Source organism: Schistocerca piceifrons, chromosome X (assembly GCF_021461385.2).
Source record: "Schistocerca piceifrons isolate TAMUIC-IGC-003096 chromosome X, iqSchPice1.1, whole genome shotgun sequence".
Taxonomy (NCBI): domain Eukaryota; kingdom Metazoa; phylum Arthropoda; class Insecta; order Orthoptera; family Acrididae; genus Schistocerca; species Schistocerca piceifrons.
This window is the reverse complement of record NC_060149.1, coordinates 253291259-253315672: the sequence shown is the minus strand read 5'-3', so window position 1 is coordinate 253315672 and position 24414 is coordinate 253291259. Positions and strand designations below refer to the sequence as shown.

The 24414-nt window shown below is 38.1% G+C and overlaps 1 protein-coding gene across 5 annotated transcripts in view; it reads left to right on the top strand.

Annotated features, from left to right (window-relative positions):
- Nucleotides 1-24414, top strand: part of LOC124723194 (glucose-6-phosphate 1-dehydrogenase) — a 303988-nt gene that overhangs the window by 258601 nt on the left and 20973 nt on the right. For all 5 annotated transcript variants that reach the window (XM_047248384.1, XM_047248386.1, XM_047248385.1 and 2 more), the window contains 3 exons: nt 2193-2410; nt 2734-2892; nt 11635-11854. In XM_047248384.1, coding sequence (XP_047104340.1) covers nt 2193-2410; nt 2734-2892; nt 11635-11854 — 597 coding nt within the window. The remainder of the gene's footprint in view (nt 1-2192; nt 2411-2733; nt 2893-11634; nt 11855-24414) is intronic.

Sequence of the window (24414 nt, the reverse complement as noted above, 5' to 3'; positions counted from 1 at the left end):
CCTTGTAGTGAATTTTCTGTATGGATTTGGTAGGTTTTGCAATTTACTGCAATTCTGCTGTTGACTGAGTGAGAAATTTTGGAAGTTTAAGAGGAGGAATTCAGGTATTTTGGATTGGAGGGAGAACTGTCTTTGTGGGAACAGGCGGAAGAAGATTCATATTTATGTAAACTGCATCACTAATATTGATGATACAGATATTGCTGCTGTAATTACAATTTAGTTCTGTTTTATTTGTCTTAGACTTGTCCTTTTTACGTATGACTCTCATGATGAAGCAGCATCCAACACAGGTTTCCAGGATTTGTTTGGAGAAGACAAGACAATTTACTGGCCAAACAAGCAGAAAAGAAAAAAAAAACTGGTATTGCCCTGAATGCAGAAAACCTCTCTGCATGCCAGACTACCTCACACTTTACCATGCAAAAGCCAGTTATGTGTGAAACTGCTCAAGGACTCGCCTCACACTGTCTTTCATGGGAGGATAATTTTACTTTTTTGCTGTCCAGAGGGGTCTGGGTCGCTGGGTTGGGCTGCTGCACAGGCATCTGCATTGAACACCAATATGTCTCCATGTAGAAGGTTTCATCGCCGTTCAAGACATACTGTATAAAAGTCTGTTGATAATATAGTGCTGACTACTGCCACTGCTGATAAGAAGAATAAAACACCTGTTAAATCTGTTGCTTCTCTTGCTATTCTTGATGGTCCTGTAGTTTTTGTAGGATGGAATTTTAATTTTAGTTTAGATCTGAATGATACTTTTTTTCCTCGTGGTAATGGTTGACTTACTGTAGTAATTGTTAGAGGACACAGTGATGTTAGTAATGTCCCTGGTCTGGAGAGTTTTTCTGAACGTGATGTTATCGCTATTCAAACACGTCTTTGTCATTGAGACAGTGTTTTGTTGTGGAAGATACTGAAGGCTTCTCACATTGTAGTCCATCCTACGTTTCAAGCTTCTGTAAAACATCACCAGTCATTGATATTTTACATTCTTTTAAATTTAGCATTCTTATTTTGTTGCTTCTCAGTGTTCTGACCTATGTTGTCTACCGTAGGAGATCAGGTCTATCTCTTATTAATTTATTTTGTATAAGTCACTCAACTGCCTTTGATACTATTTCTTTGAATGTAAGCTACATCTGGTCTACACTTCCGTACTTAGTTTGGAAGGAATAGAGACTATCTCTTAGGAAGGTGTCAAGTGAATTTTTATCCACTTTTTTTTTCTCTCTCATTCGTCTGGCTCAAAATACATTATCATTTGTTAATAAGCAACAAAATTATTCTGTTAGTTACTGTGGTATGGCACATGCTGATTTTATGCAATTTTTATAAAAGAGAAGTTTCTGTCTTAATACCCCTGACTTATATAAATTTCTTCAGAACTAATTACAGTAATATCTGTTGCACATAATGCAACTGTTGTTTTTGTTATCATGCCAAAGCAAACTGTTTGTGCTAAATTACTATTTATGGCATATACCCAAGAGTGAAGTTTTGTAAAGGACTGAATTATTTTATGTAGTATGTAATAAAGTTGGTTTTATCCCTTGGCTGAGTACATATTACTTTGTATTAATTCAGTGGTTCTGATGTATTGATGTCTGCAGCTTGTGGTCTAGTGGCTAGCTAGTGTTGCTGCCTCTCGATCACAGGGTCGTGAGTTCAATTTCCAGCTGGGTTGGGGATTTTGTGTGCCTGGAGACTGAGTGTTTGTGTTGTCCTCATCATTCCATTATCATTTGTGAAAGTGGCTAGATTGGACTTTGTACAGATTGGGAATTTGTACGGGTGCTGATGACCCCACAATTGAACACCCCACAAACCAAACATCATCTAATATATTGACAACAACATAACAATATAAATATTCATTTAGATCAGAATATTTTCATTAAACTTGTTTCATGCTATTGCTCACAGAAGATTTTTTTTTTTTTGATGTGATGTTTTTATTTTATTTTATTATTGTATTGGTAATCAAGAAATTATCATCCACATCTGCTCACATTTTACTGTTATAGAAGCCTTTTTCACTTTCTTGAAAATAAGACAGGTTAGTTCTGAAATAACATTGATTCGTTGAGTGTGTGTTTGTTACTGTCACTATGAGAATAAACTGAATATAGAAAATAATGTGTGGATGTGCTATTAATTATTAATTATATTTTCATAAATTGTTTCAGGTTAAAGAAGGAGAGAAAGAGAAGTATGAAGAGTTTTGGGCACATAACAAATACATAGCAGGCAGTTACGATTCAAGGCGTGATTTCGAACTCTTAAACCAGGAACTGATGACCTGTGAGAATGGCACTTCAGCAAACAGACTGTTTTATCTAGCACTTCCACCATCAGTTTTTGAAGATGTAACTGTTCACATCAGAAATTCATGCATGGCCGTGAAGTAAGTTTTTTGTTTGACATACATAGGATTTATCTGTAGTTTGACCAATGTATGATAGACAAAATAGATGTAATGTATTAATAAACTACATTTTTCAAAATTTATCAGAATACAATCTGTGATTCTAGTCTCATACTTGCATTGACTGACCCTATCAAACTATTTTATCTTTCCTTTAAAAAAATCTCTAGTTAACAGTTAAAACAGCATTTAAAGCTGTAAATGTGAACAATAAATAAAAATAAAGCATCTTTCTTAGAACTGGTGTATTTTGCAGGAAAACATCATGTTGCTCACTGAGGTCATTTGAATATCTTTTTCAGAGGATGGACAAGAATAATTATAGAAAAACCATTTGGTCGAGATGCTGACAGCTCAAAACGATTGTCAGACCATTTGGCATCACTATTCAAGGAGGAGCAGATCTACCGAATTGACCATTACCTGGGGAAAGAAATGGTGCAGAATTTGATGACATTAAGGTATGTTTTGAAACACTGTTTTATCTGGTGTGTGACTTGTATTGTCACCAGATCTTTACAAAACACTTCTTTGTGTTTGCCAAATGAGACATAAGTAAAATAAATAGTACAAAAATTGCTCTGAAAGACATATGTTTTTCTATCATGGGTTTTATCAGCATGTTATCGTGACAAGTTTAATGTAATGTTTGACAGAAAATAATTTCCACTGTATAATATAAAATAAAGCTGTCACCAACCTGAAGATTGATTCGAACATGAAGTTGCTTTACTAATAGAATAAGTGATTACATCATAGGCAGGAAAGTTCTCCAAACCCATTGCAAAAGAGTGTAGTGCAGAATCGATGTGAACAATATTGACAGTCAGCCAAGCTTGACCAACTTCGACAGCAGTGTCAGTCAGTGAAAAATCGAGACGTCCAGCATGGAAAACTGTTGGTCCATGTAGAACATCGATTGTTTTGGCAGGATCAACATGCATGTTATAATAAGTCTCAACGTCTACAACTGTTTTGTAGATCGTAGGATGCCAGCAGTAAACATGATATGTGCGACGGCATGGCGTGTTGCAGACTGACTGACGTCTTACCAGGATCATTATTCAAATAGCAATGTGTACACTAGATGACGTCAGAGACTGATAACAGACTTAGAGAATTCTCACAGCAGAGGCAAGGCATTATCCCAGATGCGTGCTGTAGTCGCTCTAGCAGCACGTGTGCCTGGGTGCTATTATAGGTGGTATGACCTTACCTTCCTCTGTCCTTTGAACTGACATTCCCAGAAAGCTGTTGGTGTCACATAGTTCAATGTAGACTCCAACTTGTGATGCAGGTTGGCATTTTATACATTAACATTCAAACTGTCAGAGGTGAAATGAGTGATAAGTGACAGAAAATAATATTAGGACTGACTTGAGATTGAACTCCAGAACTGTGCATTAGGTGTCTGACACACGCACTGTACCATATACCATTACCATATCTTTGTTACACTTAATTCACTACAGAATATTAACAATTTGAATATTTGGCTGAAATAAATCTTAGGGAGTGAAAAAACCCTTTTTTTATTCACGTATATGCAAATATTACAATTTAATAAAGATATCACATATCTTTAGGAGGTGCAGCTCCCGTTACAGCCAATAGAAAGACATACAAATAAATATATAGAGTACTTCTAACTGTCAGGATCACAGTTTCCCATTTCAAGTGAGAAAAGAGGAAAGAAATGGGAATGAAGGAAAAGGTGAGAGGGGGAAAATGGGTCATTTACACAGTACAGTCACATTAATGTGATCACCGCCTGTGTTTGACATTAACATACAACAACCCAATCACAGACAACAGGTGGCAGCACTAGCAGCAGAGGATATATAAAGTGTGTCGGGTGAATGCGGAAAACAGTGCAGCCATTGTCATAATGTGGAAACTGAACAATTTATCTGACGTCCAAAAGGGCATGATCATGATCACTGGCTTTCAGGCCAAGGTTGGAACCACTTCCGAAATGGCTAAGTCTGTAAACTGTTCTTTACCAAGCATAAGAAAATGACAATATCCAAAACTGGTGCCGAGGCAGCTCTGGTGCACCATGGACCATAGATGATGGGTGCATGACAGCTGCAGCGATGTGTGTGTGTGAACAGATGTGCAACTATTGAGTAACTGACCACACAAATTAACCAAGGGGCAACAACAGTATCTCCTCAATGACTGTTCAGCAAACATTGCTGCATATGGGCCCCTGCATCAGCTGCACCCACGCTGACTGCTGTTTACTGGTGCTGAAGGCCGAAATTTGCACCCCAACACCACAACTGGACATCCACTCGGTGACAACAGGTTGTCTTATCAGATGAGTAATGTTTTATGCTCTGTTGGACAAATGGCCATTGGTGTGTCGGATGTGGAACGTCTGAAAGCAAACACCCTGCAACTAGGAGGGAGCGTTATGATCTGGGGAACGTGTTTGTGGTATTCTCTGGGTGATCTCATCATTCTGGAAGGCACAGTGAATCAAAACAAGTATGCATCTACCTTTGGAGACCATGTCCATCCCCACATGTGGTCCATTTCTCCTTGGCATGATGCCATTTACCAGCAGGGCAATGTAATGTGTCAAACGGCTTGCAATGTACATTTGTGGTTCTAAGAGATCTAGGATGAGGTTACTGTATTTCCATCACCACCAAACTACGCTGATTTAAACCCAATTGAGAATCTGTGGGACCACATTGTTCAGGCTGTTTGTGCCATGGATCCTCAGCCAACAGGTGGCCATGGCAATAGAGTCAGCATAGCTCCACATCCTTCTTGGTACCTTCCAGAATGACACTGACTCTGCATGCATGTCCCATGATACAAAAAAGTGGTTATTCAGGTTTTTGACAGGTGGTCATATTAATGTGACTGGACATTGTTGAACCTGTGTTAAACGGGATCCGTGAAGTGCAAAGAAGTAAAGATTTAGTAAAAGATGTCATAGAGGCTCAGAGATCACTCAGATTGGGAAAAAAGGATATTAAAGTTAAGCACAAGAAGTAGACTAACACTGCCAATTAGTGTAGTACAGGGAGAGGAGTAATTACATATCATAGAATGTTCCATATTTTTAGATGTAGATACTGATGAAAACGTGAACTGGAAGAAACATATAACTGAGATACTCAAACAACAAATTCAACAAGTTTTGCTTTTCGTATAATTGCTAGTTTTGCTAGTAAACAAATCAACATTTCATCATGCTGTGCATATTACCACTCATTATTGCTTATGGCATAATTTTCTTGGGTAACTCATAACTTAAAAAGCAAGCAGTGAGAAGAAAATGATGGAAGGAAGGAATAAAGTAATAAATAGGGGCTGATATAGAAAGAAGAGGGAAACAAGAATTGAACTGAGTATCCGACTGGCCTATGTGGTGATCTGATTGCAAGCCATGACTTCAAAAAGGCAGAAACTTTGCTGCTTATAAAGGAAGATCATGTACAAAGGAGACATTATATGTATGTGAGCTGGGATACAGAGAAGGTCACAGTGTATGTTACTTGAAGGGTTGTGAGTAGCTTTGTGAATGGATTTGTGATTCCCCGCGTATTGGATGGTATGTTTTATGTAGGATGAGATGCACTAGGTGATTGGTTGGAGGGACTGATCCACTAGAAATGAGAAGATGCATTTGATTAAGACGTTTAAGCCCTCAGCAGTGTCTTTGTTTTTTGATAAATTACAGTAGTTTTTACCATTTTCATTCCCCCTTATTTGTTGATTTCCTTGCAAAAATAAAATTTTGCAATATGATACATACATTTATTTTGGCTAAAATTACCATATCTGCCACAGGTGTTGCACCATATCTGTTTGAATACAAAGTCTCAATCTCAGTATGTCAAATTGGTTTTTATTAAACGAAGACACCCAGATATATGGTCGCAATTTTCTACATTCCTCTTTATTACTTGCAGTGCTCAGCTGCTGTGAGTCGTGGGTCTGTCCTTTGTTTTTTTGATGTGTTATTCACAGTATATTTAATTATTGTTCATAATTAAATAGAAACCTTAAACACTCTCTCATGTCCTCTACGTTACAGCTAATTGTTCATGCTCATTGGTAGTCTCAACACTGCATCAGATGCACAATTATCCTCTGTTATCATATAGTCTGTTTTAAAATTTAAGTCTTGTAAACAGAAGGCCCAATGTATCAGCCTACTGTGTGATTTTACATTTCATCAGAAGCTTCAAAGTGTGAGAGAGTGTCAAGACAGCTATGGAATCACAAAAGCAATACCCTTTTGATATAATTTATCATCTTAATGCCATTATTGGAACACTTCACAATTGATCCTATATCCACATGCATCTATTGCTAAATAGAAAGCTGTTGTTGAATGTGTGTGTCCAAATAATCTGAGGTACATAATTTCTTTTGTAATTGGCATAAATTGCTCCAGACATTTCTCATCCCACAGTCAATCAGTTTTACTTTGCAGTAATCTGGTCACAGCTTTACAGTTCAGGGTCCAACATGGCACAAATCAACAGAGTCAAGGAAAACTTTTCATTGTTTTTTATTTCTAAATACTGAACAATCTGTAACTGCAAGAATCTTGTTTGGGTCATTCTTCTCCTTTATAATATATCTTCAGACTTTGATTTTACTACAACAATGTGTGTTTTTGCAAATTTAATTGTAATGCTGTTTTAATATAATTTGTCAACCAATAATCAAAAAATCGAGAGATATTCTTCCCAGTCTTTGGATGCTGTTAGCACAGTCACCATGTCATGCAAGGTGGGCAAAACAAAACTGTCCTGGAGAATATTTACAGTAAGACTCAGAACAGTTTTTTGAAAGTTATGGTTTTTTATTAATTAAAGAGCCCATTTTATGTCATTTTTCCACTTAAGTTTTGTGTTTCAGGCTTTGCTGGAGGTTTTGTCAAAACACGTATAGTCTTAAACTATTGTGCAAACAGTTCAGCACACATTCTGCACAAATTATTCTTCACAATGAAAATGCACTGTTTTATTGTGAACACCACTTTATGTTGGATTCAACTGGTCGTTAAACATGTCTGCTCCTCTCACTCACTCATATGTAATGAAATAGCAAAGTACGTGGGAGATGTGCATGTGACAGCAGCTGATTGTTCCATCAAAATCACAATTTTCAGCATTTTCTGTGATGGACAGTTCTCCTGTTCATTAGCAAGGGTCAGTCCCATGTCAATATTATAAATATTTTCTAGGCCAGTTTTATTTTGTCCATGCTGTATAACTAATATTAAAATACAGTCCTTATGCAGCCCATTAAGTTAAAATAACTAAAAGAAAATAGTGCATCACACACACACACACACACACATACACACACACACACACACACACACACACACACACACACACACACACACACAGATTATATATATCAAAGATGATGTGACTTACCAAACGAAAGTGCTGGCAGGTCGATAGACACACAAACAAACACACAAAATTCTAGCTTTTGCAACCAACGTTTGCTTCTTTCCTGATATATATATACAATAGAGAATGAGTCAAATATAATGCTTTGATTATAATCACTCAGACCATTTTGTCTCAGTCAGTGTTATTTAATATGTAAAACTAGGACACCTTTGTATTCAAAACCTCTTATGCTACAGCTCATGTAATTCTTTAATTTCTTTCAAGTCTGTGCAAATGAATGTTTTTACTGTATTTTCTTCCTCATCTTAAAGCATCAGTGATGCTTTATCATGACACATCATTGACATTTTAGGTGTGTTCTGTAACCGTATTCCCAAGCAATTATTTGCTGTTCATGAATGGATTAATACATTTTCCTTTTAATTTTTTTTAATAAATGCATGGACTGTTCAATCTCATTCAAATATGGAAACATTTGTTCTTTCCCTTCTGTGCTGGATAATAGGAACAGAGAGAGATAACAGATGAAAGTCTAATAGGCATTAGCCATAATTGCAATTGGTTGCATAGTTTTATTTTTATCAAATGTCTTAATAATGTGTTTTAAGTTTATAGTTGGAGGGCCCTGAAATGAACCGTGTCTTTTGACAAATTCATTTCACCTTGTGTTCCATGCAGATGGACAACAAGACTAATTCACAACATGTTAGGTGGAAGAACATGTAAAATTAATGTATATCTGATATTTCTTCAAAACAGTTCACATAATTTGCCTATGTGGGTGACTGGGCAATAGCTACCCAACACAAAACTTTCAAAATAACTAAAGAAATACTACCTTCTGATCTAGACACCATAAGCCAATAATTCCATCAGTGGAGGTTACAAACTAACTCAAATAAAACAGAAGTTGCACGTTTCCACCTGTCCAGTAGATTTGCACACAGAACCCTTGATGTCTATGTTGAGGGAGTCAAACTTCATCGTAACACACATCCAGAATATCTTGGACTCATATTAGAGAGGACATGCTCTTTTAAACAGCCCTTGATGCAAACACCTGCTAATCACAAGAGCATAGATAACATTGTCCATGAGTGGCACTAGTTGGGGATTGTCAGCAGACACTCTCTGAGTATCAGTACTCGGATTGGTGCACTCAGCAGCAGAGCACTGTTCGTCTGTGTCCATATGTGAAAAAGATAGATGTACAACATAAACGAATCCATGTATATTGTTAGTGGGTAAATCAATCTACTCCCACATACTGGTTATCTATCTTGACTGACATTCCCCTCCTGATAATGAGACAGAAGAGTGCACTATTATGTGAATACCAGGAGATTGTTGATAACCCTGACCTTCTCATATTGAACCCCCAATTTATTCCCTGTGGAGCAAAAAAGTTGATGACGTCCAGCTCTTATCACAGTCATAATTCTTAACTGAGAATTAATTCAATGCCATCAGTGAATGGAAACAGTGTTGGCAACAGAACTGTCCTCCACATTGCATAAAACTGTCCTGCAGCCAGGAGAAACCCTCTGGATTTGACCAATCTCAGGCAATTTGTACTACCCTGAATCACATCCAAATGAGCCATGGAAGATGTGCAGACACTTTCCACAAGTGGGGCAAATCTTCACCACCATCTTGTGACTGGTGGGGAATGACAGACAGTTGCTCACATTACACATGGATACAAGGGTCCTTTCGAAGATTTCCTGGCAATGGCAAATGGTGTAATGAACTATATAATAGACCTTGATATTCGCCTGTAGCTATTGTTAGCTCTGTTATATTATGCTGCAGAGCTGTGACGAAACATTTATACATAGTAATTTAGTAATATTTGTATATGGCTAACTATTCTTGTGGTTAAAATCACTTAATGTATGCCATATGATAAGTAAATAAATTATCACAAAATACCCAACCTATGAAAACGCACTTCAGTTTTCTCACTCAGGTGCTAATGTTAAAAACGCTTTTGAAAAACCTTTTTGATTAGCTTTTGTTGTCAAAGATTAATCAGGCACATAATTGTTGTTAATAAAGTAATTGCTATTTCACTTTGCTGTTAATAAGCCTGTGACCAGTTTTATAGAATGATATTCAAATAAGAAATGGGAAGTTCTTTGTATGATCTCATTCAAGGTCCTTCGTTTCCAGATAGAAGAAAGACATTTGTATACATTAAATGACCAACATTCCTGTAAATAAAATAACAAAAATTGGTTGGGGTCAAGCAACTTTTACAAGAAAAATTAATACACTATTTTTTTAGAAACTTCACAGACTCGGGAAATTTACTACTCTAAATCTTTACAGTGTGACATGGCTTACTGAGCCACAAGTTGCGAAATGAATCTACATTTAATTCACTGGGTGATATTTGGATCTTGAAAATGGATAAAAATAAAAACAATTCTACCACTTTATCAACTGAATCAAAATTTCTATTGTCTATTCAGGGGTAATTTACAATCTGATATTCACTATTAAGATTCAGCAAAAATCATGCTCAGCAGTCACCCATACTTTAATCAGTGGAGATTATTTTAAAAAGCTGAATACGTTACCACTTTGAAATTGGTGTTTGAACTTGAGCAGTTTCTATCAGTTAGAAAGACTGCTTTCCTTACCACTAAAAGGACAGTGAAAGATGCTTTTCCATTTGTACAGTTATAATTCAACAACATACCATGATATTGGTTGTGAGATCATGATGATCACTTTATTATTATTTTTCCTTTATTGGTCTCATTTATTCTTTGACAGTGTGTTCCACAGCTCACTGCTTTTTTTCTGCCCAACCTATGTCTCTGCATGTGTGTAATTCTCAAAGACCAGTGACTAGCAGATGTCTCTCCAGGTGGTTAATCACTTTCTAGCGCCATACATAATCCATTCCCATACGTGAAACATGCCTATGATATAAATTACACAACAAACAATTAGCCATAATCTTAAAGAAAAATACATCACATGAGGATACTAGGAAAGGTGCAAAGCTAAACAGAATGTCACACTCTGCAATTATACATCACAACTGTGACAGTCTAATAGATCAACAAAAATAATCAATTTTGGAAGAAATGATGTAATTGGATAGACAAAAAATGTACTCACATAGTGTCGACAGGAGGACACACATATAAAGTTAGTGAAATTTGCAAGCTTTCGGAACCAGTGGCTCCTTCCCCTGACAGAAGGGTGCAAGTGAAAGAAGAGGGATGAAGGAAAAGAACGGGTGAGATTTAGGAAATGGTGAGAGTTCGGGAGTGTTGCCCAGAACCCGGGGTCAGAGGAGACCTACCGGATGGGATGAGAAGGAAAGACTTTCCCTTCTGCGAAACCCAACTGTGAGGAAGAAAACAAAACAGGACATAGTTGTGTATACAAGTTATATTTAAAATTAATTTTGGACATGCTCACTCCTCTTTGATTTGATGGCATAACACAGAAGTATCTATTAACTCATGATGCCTGCATAAAATACTAGTTTTGCACCAGTGCTGTGATTCAGTTTGTCACAGATTTTAACCATTTGTCACCACTATTAATTATGTACTACAAGTTACACACTTCTGTACAATAATTGCTTCATTGTGCAGCTGTTTTGGCCCTGAATTTTAAATTACTTTTTAAAAACTTTTTTTATAGTAGAATATCTATTAGCAGAGGTTATTTTTTATGTTTTAATTGTTTCCCAGGAAATTTTTATAATTGTTTGACTCATCTGTAAAATACAGATTGCAAAATGGCGAATACTTTTCATTCTTTTTTCACTTCTGTCAACAGGTTTGGCAATAGAATTTTCAGTCCTACTTGGAACAGGGAATGTGTTGCTTCTGTCTTGATAAGCTTCAAGGAGCCATTTGGCACACAGGGAAGAGGTGGCTACTTTGATGAGTTTGGAATAATTCGTGATGTTATGCAGAATCATTTACTACAAATCCTTAGTCTTGTTGCAATGGAAAAACCAGCATCTATCCATCCAGATGACATACGCAATGAGAAGGTAAGTACTTTCATTTAAAACAGACTGTTATGTTGGAAAAGTTGTGAACAGGTATTTCAAAAATGTAGGTTGAATGACAAGAAAAATTTTTTCGCACCAATCAGAAAATTTCATTTTCTAGTTGCTATAAAAATTGCCATTATTACTTGCTAATTGCAATGTCCACTCTCACATTCATCACCACTGTGAACTTGTTCAGTACAAACATGACTTGTTAACCACTAAAACTGCCTCAGCCTCATGATAACTCACTGATGTTAGTAACATATTAGACAACGTTGGATGGAGTAGTAAATTGAAACTAAGTAATTAAACTGTGTTGTACTAAAAGAACCAACAAAAGTATTTTGCCTCATGAATTGGGGTATAGGTTTGTAATCTTTGCAGCTTATAATGTTTATTTATGTAGTAGTGGAATTGGTAATATGCCCATGCAGTTTTGTGCTGCATCTACCTCCTTGTATACATTAGATATTTTGAAGTATATGCTACATGAAGAGAGATGGGAGAGGAGACAATTAGGGAGTTAATATGTGCTCCAGATAGTGGAAACTGTAGATGACAATTATGGTAACTACAAATGCATACTTGCTTATGTAACTTACTTTTTTTTTTTTTTGAAGCACGTAGCAGTTTGGCACCTTGTGAGGGGAAGGGGACCATAGTTGTAGCTTGTAGCAGTCCATTACACTGTATTAAAATCCTTCAGACTCTATGGTAAATAGCATTGTATAAGTTAACAGTGTGCTGGGGAGAAGGAAGTTTATACAGTTAGTCTATTATGGAATTTACTGGATTGATTATGTTGTCTTTTTCTGCAGGGACCAGATTTTAACAATTTTTTCAAAAATGCTATTCAGTAGTACTTCTGTTGCTGATTACTTTTAGTAATGACAAGCTATTGCGTATGTGATTTGTCATTTCATCACTTTATATGTTGATGTCGACAGTTCAGATACACTGAAGTTTCTATAAATAACATTTCAGAAATTTTGAATCTTGAGATAAGAAATTCAATTGAAAACCAATTACCATCTGTTTATTCACCCATAACCTCCCTCCTCCTTAACTTTCCCCATTGTCTGCGAACTTCAGAACTGATTTGAGACTTGTCTGAATAAATGGAGGCACATATTAAAACAAAGTATGGGAAATTTAATAAAATATTATTCATAATTTCCAGACTGGAAGCTTGTTGCCGGAAATCTATAGCAACTCAGTGAGTGCCAAATGACCAATTCAAATAATGTATTGAACAGTATTTCAGAAAGTTGATGACTTGCAACAAACACAAAGGTGTTGTCAGAATAAGCTGTAGAGAGAACATGACACAGTGCAGAACCTGGAACTGTACATGTCTGTAATGCTTAACAGCAGAATTATTTCAAAACCAAAAATTCTGAAATAACTGCTTGTATGATATGTTAGTAGTAGTAATAATAATAATAATAATAATAATAATAATAATAATAATAATAGTAAACTACTTGCTGAATTTAACAGAATTGTACATTTATTAGAACAGTAAAACTGCCAGTGCAGATTTAATTGCATACAGAGTGTCCCAGGAGGAATGGACAATATTCAGGGATGACAGGAAAAAAATCATTAGAAGCAAAAAATTCATAAATTCATATGGACATGTGCCCTACTCCGAAGGGTTTCCGAAACAGAACATATTCAGTTTACATTGTTATTCATTTCCTGTATTATTTAATACATTGTCAGGTACAGACGTGTGCACATGTACAACAGTTAGTAAACATTACAACATGCATTTTAGTAAGTATCAATTGAAAAATACATATTTTTAACTTGTTGTTGTTGTTGTTGTGGTCTTCAGTCCTGAGACTGGTTTGATGCAGCTCTCTGTACTACTCTATCCTGTGCAAGCTTATCTTCGAATATTCCACTGTCGACCTCAGTGCATTTGTGCACTCTTGGGAGAAAATGTTATATTGCTTGTCTGAGTGCCTCTGCACATTCCCTAATGAGGGCAGCACTGTCTGCCAGTCTTGGTGGCAAGGTAATTGTACTGTTGTGACCAATCCAATGATTAGGGTAAGTGCAATTGAGATGTTCCCTCCCACATCTGGTAAAGTGTGGAGTGCCTCCATTGTGCTGGAAGTATGTTGTAGTTCACTTTGCCAAAGGAACATCCTCCAAGTGTTCATTAAATGATTTTTCCAACAAATGTGGGTAATTTTGCTAACTCATTTGCTCTTCTAAAATGACTGGACCTATCAAAATGTTACTGGTCATGCTGTCTCAAATATTGATTAAAAATGGTCTTGGAAACTGATTTCCACTGTAGCCTGTGGATTTTCCTGTGACCATCAGTGATTATTACATGTGTTGCTGATTCCATTATGTGTAAATGTGACATCACTAATGAATAGTATTAATGGAAGCTAATGACAATTGTCATTTAACCAGTGATGAAATTCAAGTTGTGTGGCGTTGTTACCGATGTGAAATTGTGGACATGCTGTACATGAAATGAGTACAAGTTTTTTGCATGTAATGTTTGCCATACATGTGTTCGTGGGACATTGATACAGGCAGAATGTCACCTTACTGTGGTAGGGGGACAACGCTGCACCATCTCAGCAATGTGTTGCTGCTCCTGCCCAGATTGCTGAACTACATGTTCCGAAGAAAACTGGGAATTTGGAAGAATATTTGTTTCATGCAGTGCACTGAAAACTCTGGTAAACACTCTGTGATCAGGAATTTGACGTGTCGAACAGTACCAACAGTATTGTTTGATAGCAGCAGGACCATTACCACTGCAAAAGCTATAAACTTACACCATATCTGCACATTCTTCATTAGTGTAGGTGTGTTAGATGTGTGTCATTCTAGCCAGTGCATGTACACAGTTAACTGATGGTTCTGTTTGATACCCTCACAATCCCTTGCACTACTTCACTCACAACATATCATAGACAATTGCACATTGGTTGGGTTAGAACAAAACATGAAAGAGGTTGGGAGGGTAAGGCACATGTGCCTACCACTAGCCAAGACACAAATGTGCGTTAAAAGAATTCTATCTTGGAAATCATTCAGACTAGAGCATACGTGTGTGTGAAGTTTTTTGCTTCAAACGAGCATTCCTGTTATATCTCTGAATATTGACCATTCCTCGTGAGACACCCTGTATATGAGGCTTATATGGCACCGATAACTCAAAGGTACATGAGATATGCAGGCAGTGTACTAGCCCTGCTAGTAAAAGAATGTGTTGAATAATTTTAGTTACTGCTCCCTTTTTGCTAGGAACGTTTCATTAACCCCAAGAATTAAAAACAGAACTGTAATACACTGAAGCACCAAAGAAACTGGTATAGGCATGCATATTCAAATACAGAGAGATGTAGACAGGCAGAATACGGTGCTGCGGCCGACAACACAAGACAAGTATCTGGTGCAGTTGTTACATCGATTACTGCTGCTACAATGGCAGGCTATCAAGATTTAAGTGAGTTTGAATGTGGTTTTATAGTCAGTGCATGAGCGATGGGACACAGCATCTCTGAGGTGGCGATGAAGTAAGGATTTTCCCATACGACCATTTCTCGAGTGCACTGTGAATATCAGGAATCTGGTAAGACATCAAATCTCCGACATCGCTTTGGCCGGAAAAAGGTCCCGCAAGAATGGGACTGACGATGACTGAAGAGAATTGTTTAGCGTGATAAAAGTGCAACCCCTCCAAAAATTGCTGCAGATTTCAATGCTGGCCCATCAACAAATGTCAACGTACGAACCATTCAACGAAACATCATCGATATTGGCTTCTGGAGCTGAAGGCCCACTCGTGTATCCTTGATGACTGCACGACACAAAGCTTTGCACCATGCCTGAGCCCATCAACACTGACATTGGAGTGTTGATGACTGGAAACATGTTGCCTGGTTGGACAAGTCTCATTTCAAATTGTATGGAGCAGATGGACGTGTTCGGGTATGGAGACAACTTCATGAATCCATGGACCTTGCATGTCAGCAGGGGACTGTTCAAGCTGGTGGAAGCACTTTAGTGGTGTGGGGTGTGTGCAGTTGGAGTGATATGGGAGCCCTGATATGTATAGATATGACTCTTGACAGGTGACAGGTATGTGAGCATCCTGTCTGATCATCTGCATCCATTCATGCTATTGTGCATTCTGACGGACTTGGGCAATTCCAGCAGGACAGTGTGACACCCGACACATCCAGAACTGCTGCAGGGTGGTTCCAGCAACACTTCTGCTGGCCACCAAACTTCCTTGAGATGAACACTATTGAGCATATCTGGGATGCCTAGCAACATACTGTTCAGAAGAGATCTCCACACTGTCGTGTTCTTACGGATTTATGGACAGCCCCTGCAGGATTCATGCTGTCAGTTTCCACCAGCACTACTTCGGACATTAATCAAGTCCATGCCACATTGTGTTGCAGCACTTCTATGTACTCGAGGGGGCCCTACACAATATTAGGCAGGTGTTCTAGTTTCTTTGGCTCTTCAGTGTGTATGTTGCCAGATGATATCATAAAAAAATCTACACAAATAAGGGAAATGATGAGCAAAAAGAGTATTGTAAAAATAAAAGAACCTTTAGACTAATCACACCATCATAGATATTACTATAATCCATTAGTACATCTGTCACAAACCACAGGAAAGTCTTAAGTTCCTTGAGACTTCGAGGCACTATACTATTGTGGTAGAGTGAAATGGACATAACAGCATCAGGATTAAGTCAGCTCTCACCGTTGTTATCATCAGTACAGTAAAGTAATTCTGCAAATTGTTGATCTTGTATTCACAAAGTTCATTTCTTTTGTCCAGATTAATTCCATATTGTCGTTGGAGGGTTTGAATAGCTGAACTGACAGCTCCAGTCCAGCTTTGAATGGTTTACTGATGAGTGGCATGCAAATCCCCATTTTGCCATCAATATTTAGGCTACTAACTGTCTCAGCCAACTGCAGTCTAGTTTATCTGTCTGAAGCCATTGTCTCCCTGCCCTCACTGTACTTTAAACAATGGAAACACCAGGTTGGAATATCAACAATGTAAGGAAAAGATAGATTGCTGCTTACCACGAAGATGACGTGAAGTTGCAGACAGGCACAATTAAAAGACATTGCCACATTAGCTTTCACCCACAGCCTTTATCAGAAAAAGAAAGATAAACGCACAAGCATTCATTCACACAACAAAGCACACATCATGCACACATGACTGCCACCTCTCGTAGCTCGGTTCAAGGTGCTGGAGGTGGTGGCGGTCATGTGTGCGTGATGTGTACTTGGTTGTGTGAATGAATATGTGTGTGTTTTTACTTTTTCTGATGAAGGCTGTGGCTGAAAGATACTGTGTGTCTTTCCATTGTGCCTGTCTGCAACTTCACTGGTCATCTTCACAGTAAGTAACAATCTATCTTTTCCTTACAGTGTTTATATTCCACACTGTACTTTATTTTAATTAATGGTCCCAGAGGATTTGCTTTGATACACCCAGGGCACTACTGCAGACACAGTCAGTATTTGCTCTCCAGTAAATACTGTGAATGTATCTTGGATGTGGACTATGCAGAATTAATTGATGCATCATACCTAAGAACAGCTGAAGAAATTCCCAGATGTCTTATCATGAGAAGGAAGAGTAGAGTGTAACGTTCTATTGACAGTTAGGCCATTAGAAATGGAGCAAAAACTTAGATCAGACAAGGATGGGGAAGGCATCTGCCATTTTGTTTTCAAAGGATCTGTCCTGCCTTTCATTTCAATTTATTTGAAGAAACCACAGAAAACCTAAATGTGGATAACAAGATAAAAGTTTGTACCACACTTTTCCCAAATGTTAGACCAGTGTTGTAACCACTTCACCACCTCACTTTGTTTCAGATTTAGTCTTTTGTGAATGTCAGACATAAATTCTTTCCAGAGGATGTATTACTCACACCTTCTTTGTCATTCCTTTGACATAAAATTTATGATTATTTTAAAATTGTGTGACGAAATCAAGAATTTCTAGGACTTTTTGCTTATTTTCCCATCTTAGGAAATGTATTCAACTGTTTTAAACCTTCTTTGGGAATATAAAGGCACAATTCCCATCACAAACTTCAAAGTGCTCATGAAGAAGAAAACTTAAGTATAATTGGTTTACTCATTTGGCTAAAATAATTAACTTCAATTTGTGGGAGCAAAATCTACAGCCACACCCCACCACAGATTTACTACATCTATAAGTATTATGAAATTGCACTGAACCAAACACAGTATTTTATATGTTAAAAATTTGTTCTTGATATCTGCTGCAACTTAGTGAGTGTGAAAATAGTCATATTCATGTAAGCCCAGCCTTAGTTATCTGCTGGTAGTTTGTCTATGAACAGTTACCTAATTTATCCTTATTCAAGGCCAGGACTAGGTGAGTTGGTTTATAAAGTAATACTTAAAGTTTTATATAGTTGCACTGCTACTATATGTGCATATGACAACATGAAAAGTGGTGATGGTAAATCACAGCGAGAGTTAAAGTCTGCTACAGCAATGATGTGAGTGAAATGCAACATGTCATTTTTACATTACATTGATAACATGGGGAAGAAATCACTACTTGAAATATTATACAAAAGTGCTCCTGTCTGTATTCTAGACATGTTCCAAGAAGACACAAATGCTTTTCTGGAAAAAAAAAAAAAAACACCACAAGAAGTAGTAGTAGTATGGTGCTATTAGCAATAGATACACAACATAGTCCCTTAACAGGGAAATGTTTTCTAGTCATCACTTTAGCTGAATGGTCAGCTTGTTGATTTTCTACACAAAGGAGCAGAGGTTCGATTCCATATTAAGTTGCAGCAATTTTTTTTCTTTTTTTCTCATGCCACAAAAGGCGTGTACTACATGGAAAACAACTGCATATTATAGTTTTCAAGCTGTAAATCAGCTGGGGGCCATTTTTACGGCAACTTTGATAAAACCGGTGGATACATTTGTTGTTAGCATACCAATGTGGGATTACTCTGACTTATTCAAAAATTATAATAATAAATTAATCCCTTTACATCATGGCAGAAAGGTGAAGAACATTAAAGGTTGATTATTCAGTCTACTCAATGGCAGGAGGAGGAACACTAAGGTTTTCTTATGATTATTTTACTGAACGGACAGTGCCTTAAAAGGGGGACATAAGATAAGCACCAACAAAAGCAAAACAAGGGTAACGAAATGCAGTTAAATGAAATCAGGTGTTGCTGAGGGAATTAGATTGGTAAAAATAAACTAACAGTAGTAGATGGGTTTTGTTATTTGGGCACCAAAGTAACTGATGATAGCTGACCGTAGAGAGGATATAAAATGCAGACTGGCTATAACAAGGAAAGAATTTCTGGAAAAGAGGAATTTCTTAACATGTCTTAGGAAGTTTTCTTTGAAGATATTTGAAGTGTAGCCTTGTACGGAAGTGAAATGTAGACTGTAAGCTCTTCAGTCTAGAAGAAAATAGCCACTTTTGAAATGCTGTGTTGCAGAAGAACACTGAAAATTAGCTGGATAAATCATGTAATTCTGGGGTGGCCAAGAATTTTGTTTGTGAACCATGCACTGGCAGGAGTGCCATAGCCTGATCCTCACTGCACATTTCCCGCACCACCACACAACGCGAGGGGGAACTGCGATTGTGCCACATTTAAATGGCAATGCAGTCAGACTGAATATGACTTGGTTTTATATTTCATGTTTCTCAACAACATAATTACAGACAAAGCAAATTTTCGGTATTATTTAATTATGTTTCGTGTGTTGAAGAGATGATATAATTTTTATCTGGTACAAACTGTCAGCATATGGACAGACTTGGACAGTTCCAGATTTTTGCATTCTCAAGTTGCCATGTAATCATGACTTATTTAGTTTCATAACTGAAAAAGATCTTTCACATACACAAATGTTGATCAAAATATTGTAGCAATTTTGCAGCCTCATTGTGGAGACATGGAAACTACCTGACAAAAGCAGTGTAGACATCCTAGACAGTTTTAATGTAAAAGGATACACCTTTAAAATGGGATCAATCAGTTACACCTGCATGTGCACAGGGGCACTTTCAACTGAAATGGCAAACAGTCCCAAAAATGGAGGTAAGATTGGCAGTGTCCTCAAAACGTTTAGGATACTATCCTCGTAATTTTTTCAAAGCCCCAATGAATTCTTCAAACCTCACATTTTCTTTGATGCAGGTGACCTTAAGGAACTGGCCTGTGTTCATCAGAATGTGTCCCTTCTACAATGCAATTTTCTTTTTAAGTGCTTCTCAATCAAATCAGAAGAAGTTGTTTCTCACCTTGCAGTGCCCTTCTTTGCGCAGTGTGCTGTTGCGTCCACTTAAAATACGAGGTTTGCAATCCATTCTGGTTGTACTAAGTTTCGTTCGTGCAATACTTTTTCCTCCTTAAATTCAATAGTAGTGAGTTTAAAAGTGAAAAATCATTCCCTTAACCAACATACTTTGCAGCAGTATATAAAGTCTCCGTACACTTTGTGTAGTTCCATCAAAAACTTTTGCAACCAACAGTGGAATAATGCATGCAACTTCGGAAAGTCTGCTATCCGTACCACCAAATTCTTCATGTACTGCATGCCTGCAAATTTAGCACAAACTGCTTATTGATGTGTATAACAGTATATCACATCTGTTGATGTAAGTTTTTGCTCTTTCATTGACAACTAAATCCTTAAATTCTTTCTGCATGGTAGTGTAATGTCATTTAATAGCAAATTTTCAATACCCATCACTTGTGTGACTGAATAATATGTACTGAGAATTCTTATCCCTCTCTTCTGTCATTCCCATTCATTTTTAAATGATTTTGTGCCAACAGCCACTGGAACTGTGAACGCCCTTCATACCACAAACAAATAGCAAAGGGTAAACAGTACTGATTCTGCTGAACTGAAGAGAGTTGCACCACCTGATAAATGCCACACCACAGTACTAAACCACATTTTGCACTGTATTGGGTACTTTCAAGAAGAACTGAGCAAAGCCAAGACAGCCTGAGCCCTTGGCACACCATGACCAGCTCTGATGTATTTAATGAGAAAGTACTAAACAGAATTGGGGAGAAAAGTAATTTGTGCCTCAACTTTACTAAAAGAAGGGATTGGTAGATAGGATTCTGAGAAATCATGAAGTCATCAATTTAGTGTTGGAAGGAAGTTTGGGAAGTAGAAATTATAGAGATTGAACTAGGCATGGATACAGTAAGCAGGTTCAAATGGATGTAGGCTGCAGTATTTATTCAGAGATGAAGAGGCTTACAAAGGAGAGCTGCATTAAACCAGTTTTTGGACTGAAGACAACAGAAAAAGGAAAAAGAGAAAGGGAGGAGGAGGAGGAGGAGGAGGAGGAGGAGGAGGAGGAGGAGAAGAAGAAGAAGAAGAAGAAGATGATGAACAGCAGCAGCAGCAGCAGCAACAACACATATTGTTTTGTATTGTAATTCAGGCAGGCTCTTTGAATGTTGTCATGATAATGTCTTGGTTGGAAATTGTTGTAAAAGCATTTAAAACACACACATCTTCTGCAATATGAAAGATACTTTTGTGCATGCACATTTATTTTGCCTAGTAGTTGCCAGAAAAGAAACTTGGATTACATTCATGAAAATGCATGTGAGAGTATTAAGTAGATGGTAAGAGTCTGCCTGAATGATTCTGTAAAACCATATGCGTTATGTTTTACTATCAGTGCATGTTCTATTATTCTTACCTATAAACAGTATTAGTCTGTACTTATTGCACTAAGTTAATTTACTCTTCAGTTTTATTAAATACTCTTAACTATCACACTTGGCAAAACGGTAAGTGCGGGGAGTTGAACTGATGACTTCCTGGTCAGTTGGTAATGACTACAATTTCTGTGTCAGCTGTTCAACTGAAAGCAATAAAATACTGAAAACATGATGATTGTTGACTCTGATCTCTTTTTGAGTGATCTAAATCTTGTTCAAACAATGTGATGATTCTACATACTCGTACATTGAATTTGTGGTAGTTTTGACCTTTTTTAAAAAATTATTATTTTATTTTTTCAGTTGTTTTCATTTCCAGTGAGTGATGTGCCATTTTTGGCAGATCTTTGTCTAACATTAATACAATTAGAGTTGACTGTGTCATGCACGGCCAGCAAGGGCATCTATTAACAGAACGGTACAGTACAGTGCTTTGTAGAAGTGATAGGTTTCAATGTGTTATGGAATCATAATGATTATTGGTATATTAAGTGAACTTTATAAATATATGCTAATTTGCTGCAGTATTTTCTGTGAAGAAACATCACCAATAATGAGTAGTAAATTGAATTGCATTTATTAGCCATGATAAGGAAAGAATTACACTGTCCAGTCACATTATTGTGACCACCTGTCAAAAGCCCGAATAACAATCTTTTGCAATACGGATTGCTGTGAGGTGTGCAGGAAGAGAGTCAGTGAGGTTCTGGAAGGTACTGACATGTACATGGAGCCATGCCAACTCCTGTACTGTGCCCAGTTGCACTGGGTTTCTCGGTTTCACGATCCATGTTGTGAACAGCCTGGTCGAGTTGGTCCCACAGGTTTTTGATTGGGCATAAATCCAGGGAGTTTGGTGGCCAGGGGATACAGTAAACACATCGTAGTGCTCTTCAAACCGTCCACGTACAGTTTGCACTGAGTGATACCTTGGATTGTCCTGCTGGTAGATGCCATTGTGTCAAGGAAAAAATAAATTGCATCCATGGATGGACATGCTCCCCAAGGGTAGAAACATACTTGTGTTGTTCCATTGTGTCTTCCAAAATGACAAGAACACTCGGAGAATAACACAAAAACATTCCCCAGACCATAACACTCTCTCCATAGTCCTGGACCCTTGCAGTGATTGTTGCAGGGTGTTTGCCTTCTGTCCGATGGGGCATAAAATGTGAGTCATCTGAATGAAAAGGCCACCTGTTGCTACTCAGTGGATGTCCAATTGCAGTATTGGCATGCAAATTCTAGTCTGCATCACTGATGAACAACGGTCAGAATGGGTGCATGAACCAGGTGCCTGCTGTAGAGGCCCATATGCAGCAACATCCACTGAAAGGTCATTGAGGAGACAGTGTTTGTAGCCCCCTTGGTTCATCTGGATGGTCAGATGCTCAACAGTTGCATATTTGTTTACCTATACACATCTCTGTAGACATTGTTTGCCCCTGTTGTTTATGGCCTGTTGTTCACCACATTTACCTTAGTATCGATTTTGGATAGCGCCATTTGATCGTACATGGTATACTTTAATGATAGTGCATGCAAACAGTTTACAAACTTAGCCGTTTCAGAAATGCTTCCACCCTTGGCCTGAAAGTCGACGATCATGCCCTTTTGGACATCAGGTAAATCTATCCATTTCCGCATGATGGCAATGATTACACTGTTTTCCATGGCACTCCAATACACTATATATACACTCCACTTCTAGTACTACCACCTGCCATGTGTGAGTGCTGTTATTGTCTAATGTATACCCTGGTCACACTAATGTGAGTGGACTGTGTAATATCACTTGCACTGGAAGGACTTCTGCTCAGCTCTTGGTGGGCATGTTGCTCGTGGCTACAAAATAGTGCACCTGATTGTGGCGCTGTTGATGGTGATTCTCGTGCTGCTGTCAGTGAGGCTGGCACTTCGCAAGACACATCTAGCAGCACACATTTCTGTGGCAGCTGCTGTAGGTTCCCTCAGTAATAAATCAGTGTGTTGATGGTGTCTTCTAGAAAGTTTATGTTTGATCTCCCTGAGGTAGTGTTGCCAGCAAGCAGATAATAGTCTGGATACATAGCATTCTTCCTCCTGTAGGGGAGAGATGACAGAGCTGTTTTGATGTTGGGTGATGACAGCCCCTGACCCTGACCCTGACCCTGACCCTGACCCTGCCCCTGCCCCTGCCCCTGCCCCTGCCCCTGCCCCTGCCCCTGCCCCTGCCCCTGCCCCCCTCCCCTGTGGGAAGATATGGCAGTGTCATCATGATGATGCAGACTGTAAAGCCAATGGAGTGTCCACTTGGAGGAAGCACCTTGAGTCATCATAGATGTTGTCCAGTGACTGTGTCCTTGTCCTCAGGGTCCTGGACCCAAGGTCAGGCATAATCTTCCAGATACCAGTGGATAGCTTCTGTGTAGCAGCAAGAATTGGAGCAGGCATGGATGGAACTATCTGGAGCAGATCTGCAAAGAGAATAAGAAAGAGAAGAAGGAGAAAATATTGTCATTATGGAAAGACCGATCTCTGTCAGCAATGGAGATGTGGTTCATCACAGGCCACCTTTTTACATGTGAACTTCCACGAGGGAGCAACAACAGAGCCAGGGAAGTCCTGCTAGTGGCCCTCGTAGGTTGTTCCAGTGAGGAATGGTGGTGACCCTGCGTGATCCAAGAGGTCCCAGACTTGATAGGATTTCCACCAAGCTGAAGAATTTTGGAGAGTCGACCATGCTGGTGTGTCGCAGGTAGTGGACTCTGTGGCATGATGGTCT